Source organism: Lepidothrix coronata, unplaced genomic scaffold (assembly GCF_001604755.1).
Source record: "Lepidothrix coronata isolate B3197 unplaced genomic scaffold, Lepidothrix_coronata-1.0 Scaffold133, whole genome shotgun sequence".
Taxonomy (NCBI): Eukaryota; Metazoa; Chordata; class Aves; order Passeriformes; family Pipridae; genus Lepidothrix; species Lepidothrix coronata.
This window is the reverse complement of record NW_016690313.1, coordinates 2,541,991-2,562,163: the sequence shown is the minus strand read 5'-3', so window position 1 is coordinate 2,562,163 and position 20,173 is coordinate 2,541,991. Positions and strand designations below refer to the sequence as shown.

Here is a 20,173-nt window from a genome sequence, read left to right as displayed (position 1 = left end):
GAGAGAGACTTGCAGAGTGTGACACCCGTCTTCGAGTGGCACAGATTTTCATGGGGAAAATTCCTTGGAAGGTCATGGCACTCCAAGCAGGAGAAATGGTCAGATTACTCTTTCTAGCACAGCTGAGAGAGGTTAAATATATCCCTAAGAGACTAAGATTTATAAGAACGTGTAGTGGTAAATTATACTGTCAAACAGAAATAGTGTAGTAAAACAGGCTATCTGTGTTACTCTTCTGAGGATCTTTGTGTACAGCAATCACAAAAGATCTCCTGATCCTGTACAGACAGGAGGCTTTAGCACGCTTCCTAGCAAACCCTATGTAGTTAATTTTCCTTGGCATTGAAACCAATAGATACTTTTGTGTTTGTTTTGGGTTTTTTCCTCTGCCTTTAATTTTTGGTAGAGGTGAATATCAGTGTATTTCTAATCCTAATCTATGTGTATATCCCAGACATTTTGCAGACTGTATTTTTACTTCTGTGGTGTCTTTCCATAAAGTTCCCTTTGACAGGAAAGGCAGCAGTCTCTCAGAGGTCACAGTGCATTAATTCTTGATGGAATAACCTGAGGCATTTGAACAAGGGAGTAGCGAAGATTTCTGACGTTAACTTTGGAACGTATTCACTGGATCTGCCTGGGAGGGAGTTAGTTTTCTTTGTAGCAGCCTGTATGGTTCTGTGTTTTGGATCTGTGACTAAAACAGTGTTGCTAACACCCCAGAGTGGCTGTTGTTGAGTAGTGCTTGTGCAGCATCATGGTCCTCTCTGTCTCGCAGCTCTGCTCTGCAGTGAGCAGAGGGGACACACACAGCTGGGACAGCTGGCCCCAGCGGACCAGGGGGATGTCCCGTGCCAAGAGAATAACACTCAGCAAGAAAATCTGAGCAGTGAGGAGGTAGTTGTTTCTCAGGGGGCATTGGTCTGCTTGTGGGAGGTAGTGAGTGTGGCTGCATCGTGGTTTGGGTTTTCCTTTTTTCCTGTACTTACTTACTATCTTTACCTCAGCCAGTGAATTTTTCTCACTCTTGCTTCTCCCATTCACTTAGGAAAGCTACTTTATTTCTTCATATCTCAAGAACACCTCTTAAGAGTTGGGCTTTTTCCAAATTGTTGTGCCAGCTGTTTTGTTCCAGCTACCTTTGGAATGTTGGGGTTTTTTCGCCACGTTTGTTAGTGCTTCTACAATGTTTTTTTCACAAAGGTTACCCAATAGGTAAAAGTATTAAGAGCACTAATATGTTTCCATAATGGTGAAGGAAAAATTTTTGTAGCTTTGAAAGGAAAGTGTAAATATTTTACAGAATGGCATACCATTAGCATCTGTATTTTAGGTGTTTTTTTTTTTTTTGTTGTTGGTTGGTTGGTTGGTTTGGTTTGTTTTTTTTTTTTTAACTATCTTCAAACATTATAGCATGCCAAACATTTCTGTTTAGTGGGAGGATTGCTTATTAAGTGGTTTCATAATTAGCTATCTTTCTTTGTCATGGCTTAATAGGGTAGAGCTTAGAGTTTTATTTTTCTTCTGGCTTTTTTCAGGTATGAATACAAGCAAGAGTGAAACAGTGAAAGAGCATCCATTGAAACCTTCTAGAAGATCTATGCCATGCCTCGTCCAGAGCCAAACGCATCCTCAGAGCCTGAGCAAGCATTCTTCATTCCTGCAGCCAAATCGTGTACAGCCACAGCCTCTAAGTGCAGGGACATCAACAGCTACAGTGGATGTAGTGTCAGAACGAGGTAGGAGGTTTTTCTCTTTCAGGAGCTTGTTCCAACACTGATAAGCTTTGATTTGTTTAGATATCTACAGTTTCTTGGAGAAATGTTTTTGCACAAAACGCCTACACCTGTCATAGTACCAGGTTCTTGAGTCAATCCTTATAATGTCTGAAGTGAGGCTTAAACTTATTTTTATTCTGTTTTACTCAATTATGGTATTATTTCCTTCTCACTGAAAACAAGACAAGAAGGTGCTCAGGTGTGCTGGGAAAGAGATGAAGGTTTCTGTAGTCTGTCCTAGGGAAAAGAGAAAAAATAAATTCTAGGCTTTTGGCAGAAAATGTCTTTAAGTATGAACACGTAGGAGCAGATTCATTCATTGATGAATAGCAGAACCAGGGAAGAGTGGTATGGAGAAAATGAGAGCAAAGGGAAAAAATCCCTCTGAATTTTAGTTTGTGCTGGAATAAGGAACTACTTTTATTTTAGGATTTATGATTTAATAGATAAACATGCCTTATCAGAGAAACTAGTCCAGTTGGAGATCTCAATCACTGTGTGTTGCCTGTTGCCAGCTATTGCCATCCACTCTTGCCTGGCTGTGTGCGAACCTTTATCTGACTTTTGCTACTAGATTTTGATAAGTCTTTCCTTAACGTTGATAGACATTAGACACTAATTGTTACTCTAGAAATGTATTTTACCGAGATGAACTGCTCTCAGGAATGGAGTGGAATTCTTCATTAAAGTGATCTTGTTATTTTTTCTGCCGATGGGAAGTGCTCTTCAAAATTTCAGTGTAAAGTTTTAAAACAGCTTTGAAAAGTATATCTTTTACTTACAAAATCATTGCGAATGCTGATATGAATATTGCATTTATTACAGCTAAAGTGGTGGAGACTTTGGAAAACAACTTGCTTAAACTGTCTAATACAGAATACGGTGATCCATTTTTAGGTAAGTTGTTGTCTGAACTGAAATAATGAAAATGAATGATTATTCAATTACACTTGCAGTATTTAAGTGTGGAAAGGCCATATGTACCCTGAACTGCCAGTTTTTTCGAAAGAGAAGATTAAATGTGACTGTGTGATGTCATAAATTTCCTGGTATTGTATCACCTTTCAGGCTAACAGTAAATAGGGACTAAAGACAGAGAAGTGTCATACATTCAGTGTATCCTTCCCCATAACAATCCTTCGTAATACAGTCGTAATACAATCACCTGTATTTGAAATTCCTTTGAAGTTGTTATTATTCACTTAATATTCCTGTATAGTCACGTTATTCAGTATTGTTCTGGCTGCAGTTCTGTTGTTGTTACTGGTTTTGGTATTCTTATATATTTGCTTTAGGTATATACTTATAAAAAGGGTTCCAGTCTGGGGAAAAAAAAAGAACTAATGCAGAAAAATAGCCACATTTGATATCTGTACCTGAATTACTGTCATTCTGATACTGTAATTAAGTCAAAGAAAGTGGGAAAGAAATTATTCTTAGAATAATCCAATTCTTGCAACTGCAAATTGAATCTGTAAATGCACACATGAGTAGTAATTTGCATGTTCCAAAATCAAGTAATTTTGAAGTTTTCTGGCCATCTGCTTTACCCATACAGACACACAGATATTGCTGCACCTTGCACAACTGCTATGAAAGATATTTTTGCTCACAGATGATGAAGCATCCAACTAGAAATCATGTCTTCATGCAGAATGAGAGAGATCTGCTTTCAAAAAGCTATTTCTGCTCCCCTCTCACGCGTTTTAGCATTGATTTTTCTTCATGGCCCAAATTATATGATAGATAAGAGGCTTCTCAAGGTCTCCTAAAGAGGTATCTACTGGAAATAGCGAGATTGGTACTTCCCCCAAACCAAATGTTCCAAAATCATGGCACAGACCAAAAGTTTGACATGAAGAGTATATAAGAAAATTGTGTGTCTCAGTAAGTTCCAGTTGAAGCTGCTGCACTCTCCAAGTGTAATTGGTCGCATTGGGTGAGCAAGCATGGACAATAGAAGATTTTACTGTTACAATTTCCTTAAATTTTTTTTTATATCCTGCTCTATTTTTTACTAGTTGCTTACACATGCTGATATTATTGCATTTTTATATATGACAGCAGTAATTCTTTTTCACAGTAAGTGATGCACTGTTTTTCATTCACATTACTTAGTTTTAGCCTGAAAAGATAGATGGAGGGCTCAGCAATTGAGGAAAAGATAGATTGATTCTTATCAGCTCAAAATTGTATTAAATTTTGGCATGGATGTTTTGTCTCTTCTGACTACAGCTATGATCTTTGAAGAGAAAAAAAATGTTAAAATAATAGCCCTTTGCTAACTCAACTCATTACTTTGTCTGTGTTAATTGAGTCAATCCCAAATTAGATAACTGAAATCTGTGAAGTTATTCTGTATTTACAGAAATGTAACTGATTAGGTTGTTCAGTTACAAGTAAGAAAGGGATTATTTATAAATTAATCCCTGAAGTCAGTCCTAAGGATTGCCTTATATAAAAATCAGCATTATGTGTTAGGTTCATGAAGAGAAATCAGGGTCAGTTAGGGGTACATTTAAAAAAATGGCCTGTGTGCCTTCAAAATACAGTTTATTGGTGCTTGGAGGATCTTATTTATGTGGGTAAAAATTTGTCTTCAAGTCTCAAATTTTAAATTTTATCCTCCTGGGGGGAGGTGGGGAGGGGATTAAAAAAAAATATAACAAACCAAAACAAAACAGAAAAAGGAATGTTAGTGCCTGAACTTTGATCACCTAATAGATGAAAACAGTGCTTTGGTTTGTACTCTGGCACTTGGATGGGGTTTGCAAAATAGGCTGATTAATGGGTGTCATCATCTTCGTGAACCTTTTCAAACTACTCTCCTGAGAACATCTTAAACAGCTGAATTAAGAGAATGTGGTGAATTTTTAATTAGGCAGCATTGTGGAACTGTGCATAAAATAGGCCAAATGGCTTTATACTCTTCCCAAATTGTGTCCACAGACAGACTTGTGTGAAGGGGATTAACAGGCATCAGGTAAAAGACTTCAGTGGAAAGGTTCTCTTTTATTTCGGTTGACTATACAGGAGGTCATAAGTCTGTTGGACTTGTTTAGTTAATGACATTGATGGATTTATAAGTAAGAAGATAATGTATTGCACCTTTGTTACTAAAACAGACAAATGGGACCAAGGACATTATGGATTTACGTTATTTTTTGCCTGTCAGTTTTAGGTGGTAAATACTGTTTTTAGTTTGAGGAATTGGTAAATTCAATCAAAGTGATAGGCATTGAGCTTCTGTAACATAAAACGTGAACTTTGAGGTTTCAAGCACACTGAAATGCTCCGTGCCTAACCAAAACTTTGTAGAAATTCCCACCCAGTGAAGGTTAAACACCACAGAGCTTTTGGATATTACCTAGGTGGAAATCCTATTGCTTGGATCTGGACATGAAGTAAAGTGTTACACCTTGTATTTCTCAAAGCATGGTTGTAGAATTTGGTGTTCAGTCCAGAGCAAAATCATGTTATTATTCTACTTCCTTCAAGAAGCACTTCTTTTTCCTGTATGTTTGCATTATAGAAGAATATAAAGTTCTGGTTTAACTGTCCATTGTCAGTTGAGGTGATTTGAATTCACAAAAAATAAAACTAAGATCAGAGTTCTCAGTTAAGAGTGGTAATCCCTCCAGCTCTATTGCATCTTCTCTTAAGATTTTTACTCATTAAATGAGCAAAAGCTTCCTGTGTTTTGACTGTTCAGAGAATTACTTTTTACCCAAGAACTTCTCCAAGGAACCAGTTTGCCTGCTAACCAGTGTAACGTACTGCCCTGGTTTTCAGCCAAGGACAGGATTAATTTTTCCAGGCTGGAGCCTGGAGCCATGTAGGCATGGCCAAGACAGTGTGCTATTCAATACCATCTTCCGTCAGGGATGGGGGCAAGGGACTCTCTCTCGCTTCCCAAAATGGGAGGGCGATGTTCCTTTTCCTGGGGGAGCAAGTGTGGCGAGCGGAGCAGCGGGGCAGTGCTGATCCTGACCGCAGGGAGCAGTCTGGGTGGCATGGCTTGCAGGTTTTGGGGGGAAAACGAGTAAGCTTTTAGATGAGAATGTTCCAATTTGTCAAGATGAGAGGTTAGAGGAGCGTAGGATTTCTTGCTGTGGAGGAGACCCCACAGAGTAACCAGTAGCCTGCAGCTGGAGCTGTGCGGTGGCAAAGGGGAGGCCGAGGTTCCTGTTCTTGAATCCAGGAGTGGAAAGACCAGCTTTGTAACATTGTTAAAGACTATCTGGAGGCAATACTTGAAATTTCTCCTAGAAGATGCCCACAGGTTTTTTTTTTTCTGGTATGAAATGTGAAGACTTGAGAGCAGCTTTTAGGGAGGCAGTAGGTTTACTGCCTAGGTATACAGTCTTTGATGCCTGACACAGCAGAGATGCTTATGTGAGATGACAGACAGTTAGGCCCAGTCTCAGTGTGGTATTTTAGGTAACAAAAACAGTATACCTGTGACCCAAGACTTACTTAGACTACTGTCTCAGGCTGGTGCAATAGTCACAAATAGCTAACAGGCATAAATTTAGCAAAATGGGAAAAAACTATTTAATACTTTTGTATTTGAGGGTCAGGATCTTACCTCTTATATTTACCTCTTGGCAAATGAAAGAAAAAGTGAAAATACTTGTGTTGTATTTGTAGATAGACGTAAATTTGTTGTACACAGTGTGGATGTTATGCTGAACTTGTTGCTGTAACAACATAATTCCAGTGTCATCCATCTTTTAATACATTTGAAGGTCACACCAGTGACACTCAGATGTTTGACATTCATTCTCTCAAAGGGAGTTGAACGTTATACTTTTTTTTCAAAGTCTTCTGTCTGTGGATGCTTGCTAAAAAATGTAGTGTATATTTATATTTCATTCTTTTTTTCTGTGCTTTGTTTCTCTTCTGAAAGACATGCTCAGTAATCACTTTGATTGTGCCAGCTGGATTTAAATGACATGGCTTTGGCTTCAGTTACTGAATTTCTGGCTTTACTGCAGACACCCATAATAGCTTGTGGATCTAGTTGGAGCTGGAAAAAATAAGTGGCTAGTTCCTAGTAGCTACATACTACTAAATACAGAGAGTCATACTAATTAAAATTTATTGTCCACTAGAACTTTTTATTTTTAAATTCTAGAAACAGAACAGAATTGCAGAGCCATTAAGGTTAACTAATGAGTGAACCCAGGAACCACTCCACTGGTGCAGGGGTGTGTCTGTGTGCACATGCAGCACATGAATGTGCTACAGAAACAGTAATTGGTAAATTTTTTAAATAACGTTTTTCCTTTAATGCCATTATATGCATAAAGGGAATGAACCTTATCTTTGAATTGTTATGAATTTGTCCGTGCATGTTTCCTAAAGAAAGTCTGAATGTAAACAATTTTGTTGAAGGTTATTTGCACTAGAATTTAATCTCTGTGAACAGTTGAAAAATCTTCAGTGGTGTCTGTTAAAATAGTAGGAGGTGGTTACTACATACCTTCGGGGAGTTGTGAGTGTGCTTTAGAAATCTGCTGCCTGAGTTTAAGAGAATTTAGCAGGTTTTTATGACTGAATTGAAAACGAGGTAGTCTTGAGTTAAGATGAAGATAATTACATGATTTGCAAGGATTTGTTTTACTGTATTTCAGTGATAACTCCATTTTTCTAAGAAAAACTCTTTTCTTGCCATAACTTACAGAAACCCTCTCTTCTAATGCGTGGTACAGGTGAAAAAGAGCTGTGTAGGATGCAAAGGCTCACGAAACCACAAGCAGTGTTGTCTGATCTTTTCTCAAATTGTCCTTTGGGCTTTGCAAAAGAATAGAGGGCAGTGATAATATTTGGACTGATATATGTGACATGTTTTTCCATTTGTTGGGTCCCTTTCTATAGTTGGAATTACTGTCATGAGCGTTGTCAGGTTTGACTTCCTCTTTTTATGTTCACTTTGAGATGCTGTGAATCAGATTTACAAAAGGGATTTCTTAATTACAATGCAGATTAATGTATTTAAAAATCCAGTTTATCACATGCATAGCTAAGGCATCAAGGTTTTCAGGAGTTAGGCCATATTGGAAATCCATTTATACAAAGAGAAAGACTTGTGAAGCTGACAGTCTGTTTGTTAACTTATGGAACAAATCTTCTCATTTTAATGGAAGCAAGCATATAAGTAGTTTTCTGCAGATCCTATAATCAGAAATGTTAGAGGATCATCAGAGGATCTGATTTACATTGTTAGTCTGAAATATGTCATTTCAAATAAGATATAAAAATGAGTAAGGGATGATATAATCAATAGAAATTGGTATTCAGTATTTAGATATAATTAGGATCCACTTTTAAGTTATTTGGCAAATAAAAACAACACTCAGTAGCAAGTAAAACAACACTAATTAATTTATTCTTTTTTTGAGTCTGTGTTTTTTTTTTTCCCTGACTTAGGTTAGTTATGAGGGAGTTATGCATAGTAACTCATCTTTCTGAGCAGGACACTGAATCCTTCCCGGATAGGAACTTGATCATGAATGATGTAGCTAATAATTTTACTGTGACAGATACCCTGTATTCTGAATGTATCCCGAATCTAATTATGACAAAGCTTATAAACTCTTTATTTATGTGCCATGCTGTAATACAGTGAACTGACCAATGAAGAGCTGAGCCAAAACCAACAATCCACTAAAGAATCATAATAACTGCATGATAAAAGCTTTTTTCAGTGTTCAGTTACACAAGTGTTTTTAAGTGAATTTTGGTTAAGTGATGTTATGATGTATGACCCCAGGTTCAAGCCACATGCTTGCCCAGGAGTTTTATTTATATTTAAGGCTCCAAAATTTAATTTTTGCAGAGCCTTTGGTTCTTAATATCTTGAGGTCATGTAAAGAGAGCATGCTACATATGTTTCCCAAGAGATTTCTTTTAATTTAGTGAGAAAATAGGCGTTTTGGCAAAAGTTAAAAGTTAACATACAACCAAGAGGAAGTATTTCAGCCAAGTACCCAGCACACACCAACTCACACAGCTTAGTAAAATACAACCCATCAGTTTTAAGTTACCAAAAAGATATAAAGGAAAGAGTTCAAGGAAAGAATAAAGAAAACAGTAAAAAAACAGAAAAGAGATTAAGAGAAGAAATAGTAGTAAAGAGAGAGAGAGATTCGAACCCAGTGTCTCACAGAGGTTAGACTGAAACGGACAGTGTAACCTGTGCAATATGTACAGTGTTTGCACTAAGAGAGGGACTGAAAGGTTACAGAAGATATGACTCAAGAAAACCAGGTTCAGTTTCTGCTTCAACAGAAACATGATGTTTCCATCGTGACTTCTGGAATAATTTTTTCACAGGTTTGTGGTGCTTATGCAGTGCCTGCATAAATAAGGGCCATCATGCTGGTAGTGAGATGGCTGAAAAGCTGCATTAGAACAGTTTTTCCCGTACCTAGAGCATGAGGGAATTGTGCATATTAGAGCTGGCTCATGCCTGGAGAGCTGACAGTATGGATGAAGAAGCTTTGTAATCTGTTCAGTGCTCACTGAAACATAATAAGGATTAGTCTTCAAATTTAGTATTGAGGTTCGAAATATTGATGTGCTTTAGGCATTTAATCTGCCTCTGCTGGTTCTGTACACCATCCTAACTCCTCCAAACAACAGTAATACCTGATTATCTCCCTTTTTAAAAAATGAGAAATATTCTGTGTAGTGGTTGGCACTCTCTGAAAGTTCATAAGAAATTGTACATTAAGAAAAGCCCGTGTTTGTCTGTCATGAGAGTTTTTCATATCCAAGTATACATACCCAGGTAGCTGAAAACCCTTCTATGTTATGTGTATAATACAATATTCCAGGTGCACAGCACAATAAAATAAGAAGACCTAAATCCATCACAATGTCATTTATCCAGGTGTCTAGTGATGTCCTTCTCCAGGTTATTTGTTGTTTCTAGGACTAAAATTAGGACAAAAGGGGATTATTTTCTTGACCAATAATCTCGTTCTTACTAAAGCTTTGCAAAGCCTATCCTTAAATGTGTAAAGGCTCAAAGGAATGAGTAAAGAGTCATCATATCAAAGTCTGTGAAACAGAAACCGTTTAGGAATAATATTTATATTAATTTCTTTTTCCATAACTATGCCACATGTAAATTGAAAAGCTTTTGCTATCATAAACTACAGTTATATAAAATATATTAATGAATTGCATGTTACAGAGAAACTGGGACAAGTGCTTTTTATCCCCTTTCATAAAATTAAAACGCACCCTTCAGAAAAGTATGATAGTAAGAAAGATAGCCAATCAGTTAAGAAGACCTAAAATTGAAGATGCAAAGTGAGGACCTAGAAATCTATTTCTAAACTAAATGCTTCTGCATTTTTATATACAGTATTTCCAGAAATGACAGTGTCTCCAGTGTTTTATCCTATAAATTACCTTATAGGGCATATCTTATTGTCATGCATTAAGTGTAGTAAGATTATATGTCAGGAAGTGTTGATAGGTTTTTCTGATTTATGAAGACTGAAGTTACTCATCATGCCTCTATATAACAAGATAGCAAAGCAAAGCAACTGCTAGGATGAAGAGATCTGTTATCTGCTTGATTAATGCTTGAAGCCTTTTTAAAATCACCTTATACTTGAGTATGTATCCAAGGTGACATTACTTAGTTACATGTTCAGGTGTTCTAACAATTATATGGGTGCATCTGCTTTAAGTATGTACCTAATTAAAGAGAAATCCTTGACATATTGAAGTGAATACGAAATTCCCACTGACTTTATTGAAATAAGATTTGGACTCTTACCTGTAGAATTAGAAGCTGTCACCCTTTTCTCTGATTTAACAACCTTATCTTTGTTTAAAATTCAGCCTGGTTTTTTTTCCTCTCTTTTTTTTTGCAGCATTGGCAAAAGATAATTTAATACAGAAACTGTTCTGACTTGAAGTCATAATAGTGTAACTTTCCTTTCTATAACAGGTCACTTGGGACTTACAAATTCTATACACCATTTTAATATTTTTTTAATAAAACTTTTTATGTGACAACAATTCTGAAAGCTCTCAACCATCACATAAGTTTTAATTAACATAATTGTATAAGTCAAATACATCAGCAAGATACTGTTAATTGGCTATACTCATTTAAAAATGTATTATAGTTGCTTTGTATTGTAGTTCTGCAAGCACATAGTCTTTTACTAGAATTGATATTTAAATCTTTCCCCTTTTAGTAGGTACTATGAAAATTCACATAAAGAGGTTGTGTAAAGGGTCATGGACGTTCTGTTTGCGTCAGTGGTAATATTTTACCTGAACAGCTGTATTGGGTTTGCCTGGCAAGTTTTAAGTAGCTGAGGGGGCTGCAGGGGTGGCTCCTATGAGAAGCTGCTGGAAGCTTCCCCTGTGTGCAGTAGAGCCAATGCCAGCCGGCTCCAGGACGGACCCGCCGCTGGCCGAGGCTGAACCCGTTCAGTGGCGGTGGAAGCATCTCTGGGATAGCAGATTTCAGGGAGGAAATAAAATACGTACGGACAACTTCAGCTGGAGCAGAGATTCCCCTGCAGCCCATGGTGAAGACCAGAGTGAGGCAGACTGTGCTCCTGCAGCCCGGGGAGGTCCATGGTGGAGCAGACATCCACCTGCAGCCCATGGAGGAGCCTGTGCTGGAGCAGCCTGGGAAGCCCATGCTGGAACAGGCTCCTGGCAGGACCTGTGGAGAGAGGAGCCCACACTAGAGCAGGTTTGGTGGCAGGACTTGTGATCTGGTGGAGGACCCATGCTAGGGCAGTCTGTTCCTGAGGGGACTGCACCTTGTGGAAGGAACCCATGCTGAAGCAGTTCATGAAGAACTACAGCCCGTGAGAAGGACTCATGCTGGAGCAGTTTATGGAGGACTGTTCCCCATTGGAGGGGCCTCATGCTGAAGAAGGGGAAAACTGTGAGGAGTCCCACCTTTGGGAGGAAGGAGTAGCACAGACAGTGTGTGATGCAACCCCCATTTCCCATTCCCCTGTGCTGCTCCTGAGGGAGGAGGTCGAGAGCCCAGGAGTAAAGTTAAGTCCAGGAAGAAGGGAGGGTCAGGGGGAAGGTATTTTAAGATTTAGTTTATGTGTCATTATTCTGCTCTTAACTTCTTGGTAATAAATTAAATTTATTTTCCCCAAGTCGAGTCTGTTTTGACCATTACGATAATTGGTGACTAATCTCTCTCTGTCCTTATCTTGACTCAGGAGCCACTTTTTATATTTTTCTCCTTCCAATTCTGCTGAGGAGCAGAGTAACAGAGTGTCTTTGGTGGGCACCTTGCATTCAGCCAGGGTCAACCCACCACAGGAGACCTGAAAAAAATAATTCTGCAAAGCGCTCAAAACTAAAAGAAGTGGTTAGGAATGAAGGCAAATGTCCTTTCGATGTCCTTGGTGGTTTGAGGATGTGGGCATGAACATACATGAGTCCCACCCTCCATTGCAGTCCTCCCACTGCAGCAGACTTTTTGTTTTACCCTAGCCATACTTTCCCCCCTTCCCTCCCCTTTTCCTTTTTTCTTTACATTTTTGGAGGTTTTCCACAGTCTCAAAATTTTTCAGGATACTCAAGATCTTTTTACTTTAGCATTAATGTAGGGGAGCTCTATTTATCCAGGAGTCACCCCAACAGATATTTTTTTATTTTTGTTTTTTGGTCCTTCAGTAGAGGAGAAATAGAAAAGTGCTTTGTAAACAATTATTATGCTTTTTGCTGACTTTGGCGTGTTTTTACATTGACTAAAGGTTTTTTACCTTACTGAGTTAATACCGACAGAATAGATTAACTAAAAGCTAAATACAGCACATCTGCTCAGCTGATATATTTCAACATCTAAACATTGATCGGTGGACATTTTGATAGAGTAGTATTTTAGTGATTAGGCCTACACAGATGAGAATTGCATCAACTTTTTTTAGCTCTCTAAAGAAGAAAATCAGTTTTAAAAAATCCAAATGAAAATGTTTAATAAAAACATTGCAAGGACTCAGTATATGTGAATGGGATGCTCCTAGCTCATGTCTTTCAGCTGTGCCCAGCTAAGCACAGACGGGATGGCATTTATTAAGAGCAGCAAAGAGAACATAGAACCATAGAATGATTAAGGTTGGAAGGGACCTTAAACAGTTCCAGCTCCCTTGCTGTGGGCAGGAACACCCTCCACTAGACCAGGTTGCTCAGAGCCCCATCCCTCCTGACCTTGAACACCTCCAGGGATGGGGAGTCCACAAGCTCGCTGGGCCTGGGGAGGGGCTGACAGCTGAGGTCTGTTGAGGGCTCATCTTTCTGTCAAATGCTGTAAAAAGCCTGAGCTTATAGAGCAATATTAACTGGATTTTTTTTTTTCCTCTTGTGGCTTCTTGCCTACCCCCAACCCCTCTAAATGAAGCAGACTAGTTGTGATGGTTGGCATTAGAGCCTGTCTAAGAAGTACCAGAACAGGGAGCACTGGCAGCTGATCTCAACAGTAACAACCAAATGGGTTGTCATAGGGCAGGGACCTGGTGGAAAATAAAGATGCAGTAAACAGTAGCTTTCCCACAGTGCTGAGGGAGAGAACTTCAGGCAGCCAAACTTTTCTCATGACATTTTATGGAGCTGCAGCCACGTAAAGATCCATGTTTGAATTTAAAGATGGATACTTACAGTGCAAGTCAAATAGGAAGACTTTTAGTCCATATTATTGCTTTCGGGGGAAGTTACAATAAAAACATCCTTGGGCAGTACAACTCCAGACTCAGCATTCACGGATGCTATCTTGGTTTGGATTGTGGCAATCCCAAATGGCAGATAAAGTACATAACCAAATAATAGAGATTGGGGAGGAATGGATGGCAGAAAATAGACTTTATAGACAAACACTATATAAGAATGTCATATAAGCTTAAAACTGTAGTTATTGAAGAAAGTCTCAAGGAGTTAAATCACTGTGCTTTGTAGTATACAAGTTTATCTTTAAGTAATTAAAGGAATGTAATTTTGGCTTAGTGAGTGGGAAAATTACAGGAGAAGGAGTTTTTTTTAATGAAAGTAGTGGATACCTTATTACAGAAAAAGCAGCTGGTCATAAAAAATAGAAAAACATAGTCAATGGTATTAGTAGCAAAGTTTAATTTCTGTTATCTTCTCTCAAGTTCTTTTTCTAAAATCAACGTATTTCATTCTCTGTTCTTTAAAAACATTAAAAATAATCGAAAGAAATTTGCAGAAAGTTAAGAAACTAAATGTGCCTCCCAAAACACACACATGCATTGTGATTGTTCTTTGTAACCTGTTTTGGTATAAAAATATCATGCATTCTATTGAACTTTTTCTTTGAGTCTGATTATTTATATTAAAGATTTTCTTTTAATATATGCTGCAGAAGAGGTAAATGGGAGTACTAGTCTGTTCAAAGCATCTACAAACCATATTTTAGGTGTTTTGTTGACAGTAGTTCCCAAAACTACCTGAATGTTAAGGAAAATGCACACTTCTGAATATACTTTTGAAACATGGATTGTATGATATGTCTCAGTCTGACATTTTTTAGACAAGTGTAACAAATACTTATTCAAGTGCAATGTTTAAGTGCTGTGAATGGCTCCCCTTTTTACTGTATTAATATAATTATATAGTGGGAGAGTGTTTTACATGCATAAAGTGAGTAATCAACTAAGAAATATAATAGCAAGTATCTTTAAGTTTTATATAAGAAATGATCCTTTTTTTTACAGAAGAGATATGCTGCATTTTAAAATATGTGTCCTTGAAAGCATAAAAATGTTTAACAGGTAAAGTGTGTTGAGCACTGAAGGAAAACTTATTTCCTAACTTCAGATTGCTTAAATGAAGCACTGGGTAGTTTTGCAAAGGCTGTTTGTTTTCTTTTTAGTATTGGGTGTACTCATAGGGCATAATCCTCTAAAACTTCTCTCATAAAAATAGACTTCTTAATGTAAGTATAGTCTTCCTTTCTGCTTAAATGACTTAGTTATGATTTCATAGTCCTGTCTCTTCGTTTTACATGCTTCTATTACAAGCTCTTGATCTGTAGTAAAACTAAGAGTTCATCACCTTTGGGCATGAGGCAAGTCTGCAAAGTTGTTTAAGTGTCCTCTTTCCTACTTTGTATACCTGCTACCTAAAACCTTCCTTTTACTACATTCATTTTTGTTGACCAGAGAGTAATCTGCGTATTAAGTTAAAACATTGTTTAAAATAAATAAAATCCCTGAGTTAGGCACTTTGATGATTAAAATTAGCTATTTTTTACATGACAGAATCCAATCACAGATTTACCAAGGTTAGTGTCAATATCAGAAATTACCAGGGAAACATTTTGTGTAATCGTTATGTAGGAGCTCAACTGCAGAAAAAGCAGTGCTTGGAAATGTTCTAGTTTTTAATATTCCATCTCAGAAATGTGAAATGTTTAGGGTATGTGAGATAATTGTGTTTGTTCTTTTTTTTATTTCTGTAGTACTTACTGTGGAAAATTTAACTGAGCAACTTCATGAAAAAGACTTTATTGTTGCAGATGAGCTTTTATGAATATAATATTCAGAAAATTCAAGATTGTGGTTTCCACAGCAACCATGACTTGGCTTCTCTATAAGGTTTAGAATTACTGGGCTAAATGCTGTTCCTAGTCCTCCTGACTTTTCCCATGTTGATGTGAAGGCTGAGATGAGAACTTGGTCAGGATTTGTGGGTAACTTTTTTGTCTGAATATGTTTCTATTTCCAATTTGTCCAGTTGTGTGGGAATAATTATTCCATCTTTTTCATCTTTAAAATATTTTTTCAAGTCTGACCATTTTCCAACATCCATTAAAACTTTACATGGTCCTACACTGTACAGACATTACCCTTCATTTTACTCCTGCTGGGTATACAGGGTAAGTGTTGTCGTGACTCATTGAGGGACAATGTGGGTAAGCTTTGAGGAAGGTCCTCAGTTCCCTGCAGCTCTCTCAGGGTACTCAGCAAAGTTTTCATGAAAACTTCTGTTGAGCAATTAAAACTAAATCCAGTGAAAAGGAAAATGCTTTCTTCGTGGTGTCCTTCTACCTTCTACCACTGCCAGGTAGCCCTCCTAAAATGTGTTCTGAAGTGCTTACTGCAGTGTCTTAAGATGCAAATTTTCAAATGCTGTATCTGCATGTAGGGGGGAGGAATTGGGCATTTCTATTGCTTGCTGAAATTTATGACGTGACATGTTACTCTGGTCTCCAGGAGGTATCTGCCTATTTGGTAAAAACATTTTGAGTCTCAACAACTGTGAGTCAAGCATTTGAATATTCATATCACTTTGTGGGGTTTTTTTAAACTACTGTAAAGCCATAGTGAAACCCCACTTCTCTAGGCTGTCTCCTAAAAATAGAAGTCATTTCTACTTGAAGATAAAGATGATAACAGTTCAAGTAAAAAACTTTTGCAGGAAGGTATAGAATATGTTATTGAAAAGCGTGTACAAAAAATGAATGTTCAACTGTGGCTGCAATAATACTATTCATTTCTATCCACTATAATCTAAAATGAGCCCATTGTTTTCTTCTGTTTTTCCTTCAGATGTAGGGAAGGACAAAGATACTTATACAGATGATTCAGAACATGGGAATTATGATACTCGTACAGATCAATCATTGCTTATTCAAAACAAGCTCACCAGGCAGAAAACAGAACCTCGAACTAAATCGTCTTTAAAGGTAAGGGACACAAAAACTTTATTAAATTATATCAACAGTCAGAATGTGCTTAAATATTTTTAAAATGCAGTTTTTAAGGGATTAGATAAGCTGCAGCTTAAATATTAGGCATCTCATGGGTAGAAATTTAGGTGGCTCCTGTATTATAATTTGACTGACAGAATCAATGAATGGAATTCTCTGTACCAAAATCAACCAAAATGATGTAATATCAAGGATTCTAATGATTTTTATTGACTCATCTAAGAGGTAGTAGCCTTCTTTCAGTAAATTTATATTGCACAGGATTTAGGATATAGGATTCCAAGTATGGAGTGAAATTCATGTTATCTAGGAGGCCTCAGGAAATTCTGGGAATTTAGAAGAACTGTGTTCATGTAGCAAATGGTCCGTCCATAGTGATCCAAAGTACAAGATTCTCCTTCCAAGCGGTACCAAAATGATATCAAGACACACTGAAACTGGCATATTATCTTGCTTAGTAATTACCTAAACATACTATTCATCACAGTGTATTTTCTCCAGCAATTCATCTACTGTAACGCCAAAGAATTATGATGGGTTTTTCTGTTCAAAACATGTATTTTCTTTTAGTCTCACTCTGGACAGAGAGACCCTTAATTCTGCTTTCCATTAAGCATAATTGCTTGTAAGTATATGAAAAATGACTAACCTCAAGAAGTTCTGAATAATTTTCTTCTTCGTGCACTGGGAATAGTGTATTCTGCAGCACAGTGTTTTTTTTACCAGTGATTCTTTGATTTTTTGGTATATGCCTGTAGGCATGAATAATCCTGTGTTACAAATCTAGAAACCCTTAAATTGCTGTAAGATTCTGTGCTGTATATACAGTATACTCCTCAGGAGACCATGTTATGATCCGATTATTAAAATTATTAGAAATGCCTTTACCCGAATAAAGGTGCCGACAAGACCAGATGCCAAAGTCAATAGTGGGGGTTTTATTTAAAAGTAAATGTGAGACAGAGAAAGAAAAATAGAAAGAAATAGGAAAAAGGAGGGGGGGAAGAAGAAAGTGAGTGAAAGAGAGATATTAAAATAGAAAATATATCACCACTCCGTGTAACCTGTTGGCATCCCGTCGGTCCAGGTCTTCTGGTCTTCTTGGTGGTGAGGGTCCCACAAAACACAGAATCTGATGGATTAATGTACGTTCAGGAGATGCCAGCACCTCCCCTGGGGGCGGGGGGAAGCTTTACAGCCTCTTGCACAGGCTCTGGATTTGTTGCCTCACTTGGATCACGTGCAGTCCTTTGGTGGTAGAAGGCCTCAGGAATGAGCTGGCAGAGCGCTTTGAGGGTCTTTGATGGTTTATGACCCCTTCTGAGCTGCCTTTCACATGAACGTCCCGTGTGTACTGGTCTTCCTGGAGCGGAGGAGAGGGCTTTACTCCTTTGGTTTGATGTGGGGAGATTTCACCATCACACACCCAAACCCCTTCTGCTCCACTACCCCCTCAGTCCAGCAAGGGCTGGTTTTTAACACAGATACATTCTGCGTTCCTGAACCTTGTTTGTTTACTTCTCCTCACACTTGAGATGATTAGACAATAGTCTTCTCTCAAGTCCCCAGTCACAATCCAAATTCCAGTCAGATTTTGGTGGTCGCAGACAGGCAGTTGCTTCCTTGTAGTTGGACAAAAAGTCTTTCTATGATTTTGACAATGTTTAGGACATTACTGACATTTCAGTCCATCACAGACCATTGTAGAGTTTTCTCATCAATTGTGCCTTTGGCATTTGTGATTTAAGCATTGAACATGTGCTTCATGAGAGTCACATAACTGTTCTAATGTTGTCACACTCATCATCCTTACTGCAGTATTCTGGAGTACAGGTAGCAGGTTGGTGTGATCTCTGAAACTTCATTTCGTAGGATGCTTTTAGAAAAAAACTCTAATAATAATAGCTATCTAATAATTTTTAGATGGGTTAACATGTAATTGTATTTACAGATTTTAAATCTGTGACATGAAAAGGAATCTTCAGGAATTATGACATACATGTCATGTATATAACCCTTCTCGGGTTACATTTAAATTAAACCGTTGCAATGAGAACTTTTTGTATTCATGATTTCTTTGTCTGTGTCTGCAAAGCTAGCTGAATTATGACAAATTATAGTGGAAATTCTTGTTTGATTTCGTTGATTAGATAGAGAAAGCTTTTGATGTTAAATGTGGCTTAACTGAAAAACAAGGCGGAATATGTAGAAGTTAGATCATGTTACACAGCACTCACCAAAACAATTTAGTAACAGATACTGTCTGTCTAGTAACAGGGATTTCATTATCCTAAAGCAAAATACTTTTTTTTAATTTTCATATAAAATATAAAATGACCACTGGCTTGAGTTTTTTCCAGGCCCTGCGTTCAGGGTGGTTACGAAGTTTATAGTCAGCCAGTAAGCTCACTTTTTAAGTTTAAAGAGGAGTCTTGTTTCTGTATTAAGTTTAAACAAAAATGCACTTTTTATGTCTCAGTCTTCATATGTCCTGACCTATCGAACAAAGTGGTTCAGAGTTTAAAAACAGTGTTCTCAAGCCACATCTGGCTTTTAGCCTTCACAACTCCTTTTATCACAGCAACTACTCTGGGAACTTCCTTCTGCATTTATACTGTTTTTGCAAATGAGGTGTCTGGCTTTAACTTCAGCTGGGTTAAACCCAAAATTCAAAACATTGCCCTGTACCAGCTACTGTGAAGAAAATTAACTCTATCCCAGCCAAAACCAGCACATGAGGCAGACAAGCAGGATTCTCCTTCTGTTTACTGTTTGCCTGCTTCCACAAGAAAGGGGCAGGGGGAAATTTAGATTAGTCTTATATTAGAAAAGAGCACTGCTGTTTTGCCTTTGGATTATTGTAGAAATCTTTGAGGCAATTAGTGGAAAATATCTAAGGGAAGCTTCTTCCCAAAATGGATATAACACGAGCAACAGAAGGCTTCTAATTCTTTTTGAGACTGCTGGAAGTACAAAAGACTGCAGTGCAGCTTTGTGGCTGGTAAGAACTCTCACATATTTGAAAAATAAACTGATCTGTCACAATAAAAAGTCATCTCAGTCTGACCAGAGAATGAAAATGAGAAACACTGCATTGGCAAGGAATAGAAAGATAAAAGCATATTCTTCTTCTCTTCTTTTTAATGTTTCTAATTTTGGCTTGTTTTGGAAGGGTTGTTTTATACTTGAGAGACTCAGGAGAAAATTGCTAAAAAAGTTATTTGTAATTAATTCTTGGTGCTATCATTTTTTCTCCATGATTAGCTACTTGAATACTTCAGCAATAATGAACTTGTCTTGCTGAGGCAATGAAAACCAATACACTTTTTTTTTAGGAATTTTTTAGTGTTTCAGGTTACATACAAGATACCTCATCTTCCATAAATCTGATTTATATTACTACATTTTAAAACTTTAAAAACATCAGATAAGTTTGATATAGCATGCAGATGCCAATGGAGTCATCTAGTTTTTCATTTCCTTGATTATGATTAATAACTTGTAATCTCCTTTAGTGTAGGTTAGTATCATTTCAGAATCCACAGATTTCATACTGAAAAATTGTGAGTTGCTCAGGCACATGAAAAAGCTGTTATCATTATCTATCCCTGCCAGCTTTTCCTCACCAGCTGCTCTTGAAATTGCGTAGGAAGTACCTCTTCAT

At 37.5% G+C, this 20,173-nt stretch overlaps 1 protein-coding gene across 1 annotated transcript in view; it reads left to right on the top strand.

Annotated features, from left to right (window-relative positions):
• ANO3 (anoctamin 3) overlaps positions 1–20,173 on the top strand; it is a 134,849-nt gene that overhangs the window by 43,955 nt on the left and 70,721 nt on the right. Inside the window, exons 2-4 of the mRNA XM_017826973.1 lie at positions 1,539–1,739; positions 2,604–2,675; positions 16,349–16,485. Of these exons, the coding sequence (XP_017682462.1) occupies positions 1,539–1,739; positions 2,604–2,675; positions 16,349–16,485 (410 nt within the window). The remainder of the gene's footprint in view (positions 1–1,538; positions 1,740–2,603; positions 2,676–16,348; positions 16,486–20,173) is intronic.